Source organism: Oryctolagus cuniculus, chromosome 15 (genome assembly GCF_051225735.1).
Source record: "Oryctolagus cuniculus isolate XC-2025 breed Fujian yellow rabbit chromosome 15, ASM5122573v1, whole genome shotgun sequence".
Taxonomy (NCBI): domain Eukaryota; kingdom Metazoa; phylum Chordata; class Mammalia; order Lagomorpha; family Leporidae; genus Oryctolagus; species Oryctolagus cuniculus.
The window spans coordinates 90,392,234-90,406,812 of NC_142881.1; the positions used below are offsets into that span (position 1 = coordinate 90,392,234).

Sequence of the window (14,579 nt, forward strand, 5' to 3'; positions counted from 1 at the left end):
AGTAAACACTGGCAGAGACTTAATCTCAGGAAGAGGACTTGGATTTTAGGCCACTAGAGCACTTTGCTCACATTCCTCTTTACCCTATAAATTACACCTCTAGCAGTGTGGGTAAATTCAAACATACACACAGACAAGTCTGTGATTCTCATGAGCCGCCTGAGATTAAATCTCTAACCTGAATAAAATAATTATCATCCAGTGCTGAGGGTACAGCACTATGGATGGAACATGATCTAGATGGCATGTGTCTGGCCACACCACTGGTTGGAATATTGTGCAGAAATCATAAGCAGACAAAAAAAAAAAAAAAGCTACTACACCAAACAACAACTTTATTACTGATACAGATGGTATTTTAGATAAGTGAATGTTATAGACTGAATATTTGTTAACAAAATTCATATGTGAAAGCAGAATTCATTTACTTTCGTTGCCTTACAAAAAAGGGAGGGAAAAAATGTAGATTGTGTATCAAAGAGAAGAAAATAAACAAAACAGCACACCTCTGCCATACAGGATTACCCCCTCATGTGAATTCCCTAAACCCTGCTGATGTGGGACTTCCAGAAAGGATTTTCCCACATACCCTATGCTATCAGTTTTTATTCAGTAAAATTTTGTTGATGCTTGTTGAAGCTTGCATTTATAGTTAAAGGTGTTTCCACTTCCATTACATTTATAAGGTCTTTCTTTTTGAGTTCTTTGATAGACAGTGAGAGATTTACGGTAGAAAGTTTGTCCACATACACAGGCATTGTCATCTGTGAGGTCTTTGATTTGTGCTGAAGTCAGAGTTCTAGCAAAACAAGTTTTTGCATTCATTATGCTGATAGGTATTTTTCTTCTCTTTATGTCTTGTAATGTCTGTTAAGATCTAACTTTTGCCCAAAGGTTTTCTAACATTAATTGCATTCAATGGTATGTGTGAATTCTATGATGCCTATTGAGGCTTGACTTCTGGGAAAATGTTTTTCCACATTCATTACATTTGTAAGGTTTTTCCCCTGTATGAATCCTCTGATGTGTACTGAGGTATGACTTATGGCAAAAGGCTTTTCCACATGTATTACATTCATAAGGTTTCTCCCCTGTATGAATCCTGTGATGTGTAACAAGGTCTGACTTCCGGTGAAAGGCTTTTCCACATTTAACACATTCATAAGGTTTCTCCCCTGTGTGAATCCGCTGATGTTTAAAGAGGTCTGACTTCTGATGAAAGGCTTTTCCACATTTATTGCATTCATAAGGTTTATCGCCTATATGAATCCTCTGATGTTTAATGAAGTATGATTTATGACAAAAGGTTTTTCCACATTTATTACATTCATAAGGCTTCTCCCCTGTGTGAATCCTCTGATGCGTAATCAGGTCTGACTTCCGGTGAAAGGCTTTTTCACATTCATTGCATTCATAAGGTTTCTCCCCAGTGTGAATCCTCTGATGTATAATGAGGCTTGAATTCCGGGAAAATGTTTTTTCACAATCATTACATTCATAGCGTTTTCCACCTGTGTGCATTCTCTGATGTGTAATGAGATGTGACTTCTGACGAAATGCTTCTCCACACTCATCACATTCGTAAGGTTTTCCACCTGTGTGTATTCTCTGATGTGTGATGAGGCTTGACTTCTGACGAAAGGCTTTTCCACACTCATCACATTTGTAAGGTTTCCACCCTGTGTGTATTCTCTGATGGGTAATGAGGTTTGATGTCTGGCGAAAGGCTTTTCCACATTCATCACATTCATAAGGTTTCCCCCCTGTGTGTATTCTCTGATGGGTAATGAGGTGTGGCTGCTGGCGAAAGGCTTTTCCGCATTCATCACACTCATAAGGTTTTCTCCCTGTGTGTATTCTCTGATGTCTAATGAGGTGTGACTTCAGGTGAAAGGCTTTTCCGCATTCATCACATTCATAGGTTTTCTCCCTTGTGTGAATTTTCTGATGCTTAATGAGGCCCAACTTCTGGCTAACTAAGTCTGACTTTTGATAACTGACTTTTCCACATTTGTTGTACTCACAGGATTTTTCCCATACTTGAGTTCTGTGATGGATGGTAAGGCATAATTTACAATTGAAAGATTCCTGGTGGCATTTATATTCATAGGGCTTTCTCCCTGTATGTGGTCTCTGACTTATTTTAAGATCTGACTTGTAAGTGAGCATTTCTTCAAAAGATTCATATGGTTTCTCTTCCATATGTGATTGCTGTTGTTCAGTGACATTAGAATTTTTATGGATAGCTTTATTTTCTATCTGAGTGGCTTTTCCTACAATCACAGTTAAATTACTACAGATCTTTCCTCCATAAGCCTTTTCACATGCAAACAATAGCCTCCTTCTACTGAAGCCTTTCCATTGTCCACTCTGTTCAAAAGGCTTCTGCACAGTCTGAATCTTGTGATGCTGTCTAAGTTGCTCCCAGTGTGAGAGGGCTGTCCGGGGTGTATTACAGCCATCAGATTTCTCTTGTACTTGCATCTCATCCAGCCCACTAGTGAAATGCATATTCTGAAATGCACTGCTTGTTTCAGTTTTCCTTCCTGAACAATTTCTCTTTTTTGTAATTAGTTTTGGAATATGGCTTGAGCTTAAATTAACTGTTTTTCTTAATTTGAGTCTCTTCTGAGTTGAAGTGCTTTTTCTGTTTGCAATTTGTCCCAAATTTATGTCTTGCCTTTCCTGGTTGGACTCAATCAGATCACTCATTTTCTGGACAACTGAAATATAAGAATAAAAAAAAACAAATCCATGAACCATATCTAAGTGTTTCTTCTTGGCCACTTGTGTAACTGCCTAGCTAGTGGCATAAGATTTTAACAGCGTGGTAGACACGGAAGAAGCTCCTGGCTCCTGGCCTTGGATTGGCTCAGCTCTAGCTATTGAGGGCATTTGGGGAGTGAACCAGCAGATAGAAGATTTCTCTGTCTCCGCCTCTCTGTAACTCCACCTTTCAAATCAAATAAATAAATATTTGATCACTATGGTATCTCTCCTTGATATGTTATAATAAATTACACCAATGGATTTCCCAATGTTCAATCCTAATTTTCTATTTAAATGTTTCTTTTCATTGTGTGTGGGGGGGCGGTTATATGGTAAGGTGGGAAAGCAACTGCTTGGGATGTCTGCAACCATTAAAGTGCCAGTTTGAGTCCTGGATACTCTGCTCAAAAACAATATCCTACTAATGTATGCTGGAAGGCAGCACATGATAATTCAAGTGCTTGCATTCCTGACATACACTAGAGATCATGATGGAAATCCAGGCTTTTGGCTACAGCCTAACTCAGCTCTAACTACTGCAGAAATTTGAAGAATAAACCAGTGAATGGAAGATCTCTCTGCTTCCACTATCAACATGTCTTGCAAAAAGATAAAATAACTAAATAAGGCAGTTTTAAGATTTATTTGAAAATCAGGGTTACAGAAAGAGGAAGAGACAGCGAGAAAAATCCTCTATCTGCTGGTTCTCTCTCCAGATAGCTGAAATGGCCAGCTCTGGGCCACACCAAGGCCAGGAACCTGGAGCTTCTTCTAGGTCTCCAACATGGGTTCCAGGGGCCCAAGCATTTGGGCCATCTTCTGCTGCTTTTCCCAGGCCATTATCAGGGAACTGGATCAGAAACAGGACAGTAAGGACATGAACTACCACCCATATGGGATGACAGCATTGGGTGCAGTGGATTCTCCCACTATGTCACAACACCAGCCCAGTGTTTTACATAATATGGAAATACTTAGCGAAAATATTTCTGCATTTCTCTACTGGATTTTCAGTCATGATGATGAGACAATTTTATTGAATCATTTACTTATAGGTGTAGAAAGACTCTTGTCCCTAAGCAGGGTCACAGTTTAAGAACAGAGTCTACATCTATGGTTAATCTCATATTCAGTCTTACCAGGCAAATGGCTTTAGGCACTTATGGGGTTTGTTGGATGAAAAATCTTTTCTTTCCTGTACTCTACGATGATTGCTTTCCCTGTATTATTAAGGAAACATTATCTCTTCAGCTAATTAGAATCATAACAAAAGCAAAAATGTCTTAATACAAACATCCCAGGCATGCTTCCCCTACCAGTTTAAGAGAATTGGTTCTGCAGCCCAGGCTGTGTTCAACTTTCTAAAAAGTGTCTTCTAGCTCATTCTGAGATCAGAAGTCCTGGTATTCTCTCAATTCTTGGTACACATGTTCCTGCTTAGTAATTTGCAGTTCTGAAGACTTTTGATCTTTATGTTGGGAGCTTCAGGTGTATCCTATTTTCACAAAAACCTGAATCTCCTATGAATTTCTTATCTTCTATTGCTTTGTTCACTCCCCTAACAACAACAACAGCCAGGGCTAGGCCAGGCCAAAGCCAGGAGTGAGTAGCTTCTTCCAGTTCTCCACATGGGAGTAGGAACCCAAGCACTTGTGCCATCCTTCACTGCATGTCCAGGCACATCAAAGGGAGCAGGATCAGAAGTGGAGCAGCTGGGACTCAAAGCAGTAGCCATATGGGATGCCAGCATCACAGGCAGTGGCTTTAATTACTATGCCACAATGCTAGTCCCTACCATTTCTTATTTATTTACTTGAAAGAGGGAAAATGAGAAAGAGAAACAAAAGCAGAGAACTCCTATCCAGGGGTATATTCCTTAAATCTGTGCAATAGGCTACCATTTATTTATTTGACAGGCAGACATAGAGAAAGAGACGCAAAAAGAAAGCATTTCCATTCACTAATACAGACCTGAAACACATACAAGAATAAGGTATGGGCTTTGCTAAAATGAAGAGTATGAATACAATCTGGATAACATGTAAGAAATCAGTACTGATCAATTGAAAAAACTGAATGAACAAATACATGAAAAAATGCATAAAAAAAACCCTGAGTATTAAAGTGTAGAGAAAGAGAAGTTAGAATTTAGGGAATGTATCGAACATAGAAAAAAAAAATCCTTTAAAGTGCCAGAAAAGCATTGGATGCACAGCCCTTAAGGCATTCATTCGAATCTGGCTTAAAAGCTCATGAGAGTATTTCAGGCAAGGAAAGCCAAGACATTGTGGCAAAAACAAACAAACAAACAAAAAAAAACAACAAAAAAAACAAACCTAAATGAAAGAGCTCTGAGTGAGATCCCAGTGGAAAGAAGGGGCCATCAAAGAAGAAGGTACCCCTTTCTCTGAAGGGAGGAGAGAACTTCCACTTTGATTATGGCCTTGTCTAAATAAGGTCAGAGTTTGTGAACTCAAGAGGCTTCCATAGCCTTGGCAGCTCATGACAAGAGCCTCGGGTGATTACTGACGTCATAAATAAGAGTGTCAACTGTTAAATCAACAACAGGAGTCACTGAGCTTTTGCTCCCCATGTAGGATCTCTGTCCTTAATGTGTTGTACTATGAGAATTACTGATAAATCTAATCTTCAAACAGTACTTTATTCTTTGTGTGTCTGTGTGGGTGCAAACTGTTGAAATCTTTACTCAGTATAGAATTGATCTTCTGCATATAAAGATAATTAAAAATGAATCTTAATGAAGAATGGGATGGGAGAGGGAGTAGGAGATGGTTTGTGGGTGGGAGGGTAGTTATGGGGGAAGAATCATTATAATCTAAAAATTGTACTTTTGAAATTTATATTTATCAAATATAAAAGTTGAAAAAAAAGATTGGATTAACATGTGACAAATTAAAGAAACAGAACAGAAAGAAAAACAGAAAATGAGGTACACTGGTGTATACACAAGAGCCTTCTCTGAGACTGTAGAATGTGTGGGGTGCATGAAACCAGCTTTCCTGAGGGTTGAAACCTAAGAAACATTAGTGAGAAGAGCTCCAATCAACAATTGTCTTTCGGTCTCAGTCTCCCTGCCCAAATATGTGTTGACTTACCTGGGAGGCTCTGGTTTAGGGGTTTTTCCACTATCCATGGCTCTGCTCCTTGCTCCAATTTGTAGATCAAGTCTGGTTTGATAATGCAATGCCCTGTTAATGAGAAAGAATGACAGACTTCATCAAATCACTCTATTAAGTTTTTTTTTAAAGATCTATTTTATTTATTTATTTGAAAGAGTTACAGAGAGAGGAAGAGACAGAGAGAGGGGTCTTCCATCTGCTAGTTCACTCCCAAGATGGCCGCAATGACTGGAGCTATGCTGATCCGAAGCCAGGAGCCAGGAGCCAGGAGCTTCTTCCGGGTCTCCCACATGGGTGCAGGGTCCCAAGGACTGGGACATCTTCTACTGCTTTCCCAGGCCATAGCAGAGAGCTGGATCGGAAGAGGAGCAAGCGGGACTAGAACCTGTGCCCATATGGGATGCTGGTACTTCAGACCAGGGCTTTAACCTGCTGTGCCATAGCACCAGCCCCAGTATTAAGTTTTTTAAAGAAGGGCAACAGCGTGGTTCCAGAAGCTGGGCATCAAAAGGGCCACTCTTAATGGTCTCAAATACTATTCCTATTCAGCATTATACTTTATAAAATGTTCTTTATTTGTCAAGTAGGAAAAATGAGTTCCACTTGAGCATTACAGGGTAGTAATGGGTAGTGTCACTCACCCAAGGATAGCAGGCTGCTGTAGGTCTCCAGCATCACATCCTTATATAGGGTCTTCTGAGCATTGTCTAGGTCCTGCCACTCCTCCTGGGTGAAGTCCACAGCCAGGTCTTCAAATGACACCAACACCTGTAACAGCACATTTCTGTTCAACTCTGTTACAAAACAGAAAGACTAAAAGTGCATTCTCTGTGTGTATTTGCCACTTATATAAGATGTAGCTAATTTTGTAATTTATATGGTAACAGAAAGCAAAATCACATTGAAAATGTGTTGTACCACTTCCAGAGGGGAGTGGTTAATTAACCTGATTGGCTGGTGGGCACCCAAGTGTGGCCAGGTAGGGGCATGAGGTCACATAGGGGCATGGTGAAGGTATCAGGTAGGGCATGAGGTCACACAGGGGCGAGGCGAAGGCGTGGTCTTCCAGCTCACAAAGCTAATCAATTTTAACCTGTATGCGTGCCTACTTCAATAGGACAGAATAGATGCAGTCAACTGCCAAATGGCTCCTTTCCCCTTCCTAGGGCACACACTGCTTATTAATCATGGCTTCATTTCTACTATGCCCTCAGACTCACAGTCTTCATCAAACAGTGTTTTCTTTTGCAGCTGCTGCCATCACAGTCATATCTGACACAGAGGACTTATTTACCATCCACAATAGAAATGCCATTTATTTTACACATTGTAAAGCAAACACACTTAGAATGGTCACTTGGGGGGCAGCCGGCAGGGAGGCGGTGGGAACAGAACAGAATGCTTAAGACAATAATGAATGGACACTTTGAGACATGATTTGGCTTAAACTTAGATAAAAAATAGAGTTTCTAGGCCAGGGATTGGCCACACTGAGACAGTCTGATAAGAGGGAGGAAGTGGGAACAAGCCATCCTGCTAGTTGTGAACTAACAACTGCCTTTTAAGTACATGGGTCAGGGGCCATGGAAACGGCCAGAATTCTCACCTGGCAGCACCTCCTTGAATTGTTTAATGAGATGCTTGCAAATAGCATTGCCACAGAAGGTAACTGGGTAGTGAGGAATTTTAATTCCCTGATTTTAAATAAGTTATACTGGATCTCTTGACTTCATCATTTCAGACAAATATGAGCAATCTTTGGGGTGCCTGATTGGTGATGCTATGACTTGATTAGAACGTACAGTCAGAAAAATGACCTGGGGTTGAAATATTTAATAGAGTACAGAATTTGGTTCATACTCCTCTTTGTTAAAGAATTTTCAGAGACTGGCCCACAAAGGCTATCTAGAGCAATGCTAAGCTGTCATGGAGAATAACTGAAAAATTTCAAAATGAAATATGATTGCCTTGAGAAATGACCAACTTAATAACAGGTCATGTTTTGAAACCCCTAAGTAGTATTTATGTATTTCACTGGCTCTTGTAAGTATTCACCACAGCAGAGGAAGGGAGTTCCTATAAGTGGCCTTAAATTTTGTGATGTGTTAATTTTAAGCCCCGTTTTCTTTTCAAAACCTTTGAGATGTTACACTTGGAATATATAACAAATATAATTTCTTTGATGTCCTTTTTGACTTACTTTATTTGAAGGCTCGGGTTGTTTGAGTTCATGGAGTAGTTTTTATAAAAGGCCAAATGTAAGTTTAACTTGTGGTTTTTGGAACATTATGCAGTCCATTCCAGCAGAAATTATGCATTTTCAAATTCTTCTTTAGAGTGGTATATGAAAGTGCAAAAATGCTTTTATTTCAGAGAAAGGAAGGAGAAATAAATCTTAATTCATCTTGAGATATTTAAGAAATCATACAGTTTGCAAGATGCTTTCCAAGTCTCCAGCTTTTTTCCTAACTTTTAATATTTTCTAAAGAATTTTAATTTTTATTGGAAAGCTACTATGTATACATTCATTGCAGCAAATTTAGAAGATAGCAGAAAAAGTAAATAAAAATCTGTAAGACACCATCACCTGTAGATGACAACCATTAACATTTTGTGTACAGGTTTTTAGTTTCTTTCCTATTTCTGTGAATATTCATGCAAATATCCCCTTCCATATAATGAGTTTATATGGGATATATTATTTTTAAATATGATTTTCTCATCTGAAATATATAAATAAAATCTTCCCATGTAATTATACATTCTTTTGCATATCCTTGTAAAGTCCATATAAAACTCTGTCCTGAAAGTACCATGGTTTAATGGGTTCACTGTTCAGCACTGAATTTGGATTTTTCTTCCAGTTTTTCCTACTTCAAAAAACGTGAATAATGTTCTTGCTGCTGGTCATCTGTGATTATTGCCTAAGGATAAATTCCTAGGAATCTTGCTGAGACAAGACATTATCATATTTTAAAGGCTTTTGTCTGCCAGAAAAGTTATATCAGTTTATACTTCCATCTGCAGTGTGTGGAAATGCTTTATTTATTTTCAAATGGACTAAAAGCTTCTGCTAGTGTAGTCTAACTTTCTAACAATTTTATAGTTTTATAACATATTGTCTTATGACAGTTATCCATTGAGTTTTGAAATAGTTGCCAGTTTGTTCTGTCCACCTTTGTAGCACTGCCTTTGTTTTATTATGTCAGGTTAAAGACATTTTTGTAAACCAAGAAATTCTGAGGAAAAGGAACTGATCACTTGGTGATATTTTCCACTCATCACTTACAAGTTTATAACTCTCAGCCATGTTAAGAGGTTTTCTTGTACTTAAATGATAAACAAAGTTTTGCCCCCCCCCCAAAAAAAGAAAATGTGTTGTCTAGAATTGAAAAATTGGCCGGTGCCGCGGCTCACTAGGCTAATCCTCCACCTTGCGGTGCCGGCACACCGGGTTCTAGTCCCAGTCGGGGCGCCGGATTCTGTCCCGGTTGCCCCTCTTCCAGGCCAGCTCTCTGCTGTGGCCAGGGAGTGCAGTGGAGGATGGCCCAAGTACTTGGGCCCTGTACCCCATGGGAGACCAGGAGAAGTACCTGGCTTCTGCCATTGGATCAGCGCACTGTGCTGGCTGCAGCGCACTGGCCGCGGCGGCCGTTGGAGGGTGAACCAACGGCAAAAAGGAAGACCTTTCTCTCTGTCTCTCTCTCTCACTGTCCACTCTGCCTGTCAAAAATAAAAATAAAAATAAAAATAAAAATAAAGAATTGAAAAATTAGAGGATCAAAGATGGCAGATTAGGGAGCAGCATGCTTTGTGGGGCTAGGGATAAGCAGTGAGGAGAAAAGGGTAGGAAGTACACTCTGGGTGGAGAATTGAAGAGAAAATCACCAAGGAAGCCTCATGGGAGGGGGAAAACAATGTGAATCTGCATGGTGAGTCCTGATGTGCAGCCTACGCAGATGCCGTGGTGGAGAGCCAGAGCTGGCAGCATGTTAGAGACAGAGGGGAAGCCAGACTGCAGCAATCTATGGGGATAGAGCCAGAGAGAGTGTGGCATGGGTCCAGACTGAAGCCCTGGGGGCTGGCAGTTGCTGGTGGATGCCTGTGGTCCCAGTGAAAGTGGAGGGTCAGGACGTTTGATTTAAATCAATCTCTCCAAAACAGAACCCACGATATGACTGAGAAAGGGCAGGCACCATTTTACAATAGGGCAAAAGAATATGGAAGCTTGCAAGCATGCACATAACAGCTCACTGAGATGGGCCACATGAATGCAGTGCTGGCAGCAGTGGGGGGGGGGGGGGGACAGGCATTTAGCCAGTGGCTGTAGTGTGAGTGTGTGATCCAGAGCTTTGAGTGGAGAGAATGGCCTACATCCCCCAATGACTCAAGAGCTTGGCTGGGACATGGCTGGCAGCTATGAGAGACAGAGGGGCACCTGCACCAGCAGTGCCCTCTGGACTCTGTGACTGTGGGAGCCTTGGGTGCAGAGAACGTGGGGACTCAACAGCTACATGAGAAGGTGTAGGGTGTAGCTGGGTATTCAGTTCCACCATGACCAACTTGGGTGTTACCCTGGAAACTTGCCCCACCCTAGAGCACTGACAAGAGCACCCTGGCCACACCCACAACACACCTTCTGGTATTCACAAAGGGGAGACACTCCAAGAATCTACAGAAGCATAGCCCCAAAGATAAAAGCCATCAGAAGAAAAAATTAAAAATCAACTCCACAAATGGTGAAAAATAAGAGCTAAAATTCAAGAAACAAGAATAAGGAAGTCACCGTGACCCCCTCCCCTCAGAGGAAAACAACATTTCAATATTAGAATGCGAAGATGAAGAGATCAAGCAAATGTCACAGATTTAGAAAATTAATCATAAGATGATTTTTAAAAGTCAGAAGCAAACCCAGGAACTAAAGAAAATCATTCACAACATGAGTGAAAATTTTTCCCAGAAAATTGAGAATTTAAACAGAAATTAAAATGAATTATTAGAAATGCAATATTCAGCAGATCAAATAAAAAATGCAGTGGAAAGCCTTAACAATAGACTTAATGAGGCAAAAGAAGGAATATATAAACTAGAAGACAAATCTTTGGAAATCTGACAAAGACAAACAAAAAGACAAGAAGAAAATAGAAAACTTAAAAACATCAGAGATCTATGGGATACTATTAAACAACCCAACATACAGGTCTTAGGAGTGCCTAAAGGAGTGGAAAGAGAGAAGGGAATAGAAAGCCTACTTATAAAATAAGTACAAAAAACTTCCCCAATTTGGAGAAAGAGATGGTCAAGAAGAGGAAGCACACAGAATTCCTGACAGACAGGACCAGAAAAGATCTTCACCACAACACATTGTAGTCAAGTTTTCCAGAGTAAAATATAAAGAAAAGATTGTAAAATGTGCATGAGAGAAACGCCAAATTACTTTGAGTATCACCAATTAGACTCACAGATGACTTCTCATCAGAAACCCTATAGGCTAGAAGAGAATACTGAGATATAGTCCAAGTCTTTAAAGAAAAAAATGTCAACCCAGTATACTGTACCCTGAAAACTTTGCACTTATAAATGAAGATGAAATAAAGACCTTCAATAACAAACAGCAATTGTAAGAATTTGTCAACACTCATCCAGCCTTACAAAAGATGCTTAAGGATATGCTGCACAGAGAAAACACAGAAAGATAGCCTTCATTACAAAAGAATGAGAAGGCAGAAAACCCACCAGTAGAAGCACAAAAGAAATCCAAACTAAACAATAGGAATATTTATAGAAAAAAGGCAGGGCAAAGTCATTACTTATCAATAGTCATCTTGAATGTAAACAGCCTCAATTCTCCAGTTAAAAGATATAGACTGGCTGAATGGATTGAAAAACAAGACCCATCTATTTGCTGCTTATAGGAAACACATCTCACCAACAAAGATACATGCAGACTGAAAGTGAAAGGGTGGAAAAAGATATTGCATACTAACAGAAATCAAAAAAGAGAAGGTGTTGCCTTCCTAATATCAGACAAAATGGACTTCAACATAATAACTTTACAAAGATGAAGAGCACTATGTAACAATTAAGGGATGAATCCAACAGGAAGAAATGATATAATAACTGTATATTCACCTAATTACAGGGTGCCTGGCTACTTAAAAGAAATGTTAATGGGCCTAAAGAGACATAGACTCCAGCACAATAATAATGGGAAACATCACACTTTCAGTGATGGACAGATCAACCAGATAGAAAATCAGCAAGGAAACCACAGTTAATTGATACTATAAACCAAATGGATTCAATGGATATCTACAGAACCTTTCACCTCACAGTGGCAGAATACACATTCTCCTCATGAGTGCATGGAACTTTCTCTAGAATAGACCATATGCTAGGCCACAAGCAAATTCAAAAAAATCTAAATCATTCCATGCATCTTCTCAGACCACAATGGCATGAAACTGGGAATCAGCAAACTAAGAATCTCTTAAATCATATGCAAACACATGGAGACTGAACAATATGCTCCTGAATGAACAGTGGGTCATAAAAAGAAATCAAAAGAGAAATCAAAAAATTTCTAGAAACAAATAAAGATGACAATACATCATAGCAAAACAGCAGAAGCAGTGCTAAGAGAGTTTATAGAAACTGGTGTCTTTAAGAAGAAACTGGAAATGTATCAAATAAATGATATATCAGTGCATCTCAAGGACTTAGAATATCACCAACAAATTAAACCCAAAACTAGTAGGAGGAAAGAAATAATTAAAATTAGAGAAAAAATAAACAAAATTAAAACAAAAAATTTCAAAAAATCAGTGAAATGAAAAGCAGGTTTTTAGAAAAAATGAACAAAAAAAAATTTGATAGACCAACTTTTAGAAAAAATAAACAAAACTGATACAACCAAAAAAAGGGAAAGGACCCAAATCAACAAAATCAGAGATGAAAAAGGAAATATAATAAGAGATACCACAGAAACAAAAAGAATCATCAGAAATTTATTACAAAGAGCTGTACACCAAAATTAGGAAACCTAGAAGAAATGAATAGATTCTTAGACACATACAACTTACCAAAATTGAGTCTAGAAAACTTAAATGGACCAATAACCAAGATGGAAAATGAATCAGTAATAAAGACCCTCCCAACAAAGAAAATCCAAGACCGGACAGCTTCACAGCTGAATTCTATCAGACATTTAAAGAAGAATTAACTCCAATTCTGCTTGAGCTATTCAAAAACAATTGAAAGAGAGGAAAAGCTCCCAAACTCCTTCTATGAAGCTTTTATCATCTTAACACCTAAACCTGGAAAAAAATGCAGAGAAAGAGAGCTTTAAACCAATATCCCTGATAAACAAAGATGCAAAAATATTCAACAAAATATTAGCTGATAGAATCCAACAACACATCTGAAAGATTATTTACCCTGACCAAGTGGGATTTATCCCTAGTATGAAGGGATGGTTCAACATTCAAAAAATAATAAACAAACTGAAGAATAAAAATCATATGATTATCTTAATAGATGCAGAGAAAGCATTTGATAAAATACAACACCATTTCATGATCAAAGACTTAAGCCAAATGGGTATAGAAGGAACATTCCTCAACACAGTAAAGGCTTTATATGACAAACTCAAGGAAAACATCACATTGAAAGAGGTGGGGCCAGTGCCATGGCACAGTAGGTTAATCCTCCTCCTGCAGTGCCAGCATCCCATATGGGTGCCAGTTCTAGTCCCGGTTGCTCCTCTTCCAATCAAGCTCTCTGCTGTCACCTGGGAAAGCAGTAGAAGATGGCCCAACTCCTTGGGCCCCTGCACCCACATGGGAGACCAGGAAGAAGCACCTGGCTCTTGGCTTCAGATTGGCACAGCTCTGGTGGTTGTGCCCATTTGGGGAGTGAACCAACAGACGGAAGGCTTTTTTCTGTCTCTCCTTCTCACTGTCTATAACTCTAACCTTTCAAATAAATAAATAAAATCTTAAAAAAAAAAAAAAAAAGAGGAAAAGCTGGCAGCATAATCCCTAAGATGTAGAACCAGCCAAGAATTCTCACTGTCATCATTACTATTAAATATAGTCCTGGAACTTTTCACTGGAGCCATTGGGCAAGATAAAGAAATCAAAGGGATACAAATTAGAAAAGAGAAAGTCAAACTATCATTATCTTCAGGTGACATGATCCTTTATATAGATGCAAAAAGACTCCAATGAGAGACTACTGGAACTCATAAAAAAGTTTGGTAAAGTGGCAGGATATAAAATCAACACATAAAAATCAATAGCATTTGTATACAGACAACGTCACAGCTGAGAATTACTTTTCAGATCAGTACCATTCATAATAGCTCAAAAAAGAATCAAATATCTTGGAATAATTTAACCAAGGATGTCAAAGATATCTACTAGAAAATTACAAAACACTTAAGAAATAGAAGACATTAAAAAATGGAAAAATTTTCCATGTTCATGGAACAACCTCATCAAAATGTCCCTACTACCAAAAGCAATTTACAGATCCAATAATAATAACACCAATGATGTTCTCTACAGATCTAGAGAAAACTATGCTGAAATTTAAATAGGAACACAAGAGACCCCAACTAGCTAAAGTAATCTTATACAACAAAAACAAAACTGGAGGCATCACAACACC

The 14,579-nt window shown here is 38.9% G+C and overlaps 1 protein-coding gene across 1 annotated transcript in view; it reads right to left on the reverse strand.

Annotated features, from left to right (window-relative positions):
• Window positions 1–315: 315 nt before the first annotated feature.
• Window positions 316–14,579, reverse strand: part of LOC100358028 (uncharacterized) — a 46,566-nt gene continuing 32,302 nt past the window's right edge. Inside the window, exons 4-6 of the mRNA XM_070058169.2 lie at window positions 6,551–6,677; window positions 5,886–5,978; window positions 316–2,723 (exon numbers count right to left, since the gene is read on the reverse strand). Of these exons, the coding sequence (XP_069914270.2) occupies window positions 916–2,723; window positions 5,886–5,978; window positions 6,551–6,677 (2,028 nt within the window). The 3' untranslated portion in view covers window positions 316–915. The remainder of the gene's footprint in view (window positions 2,724–5,885; window positions 5,979–6,550; window positions 6,678–14,579) is intronic.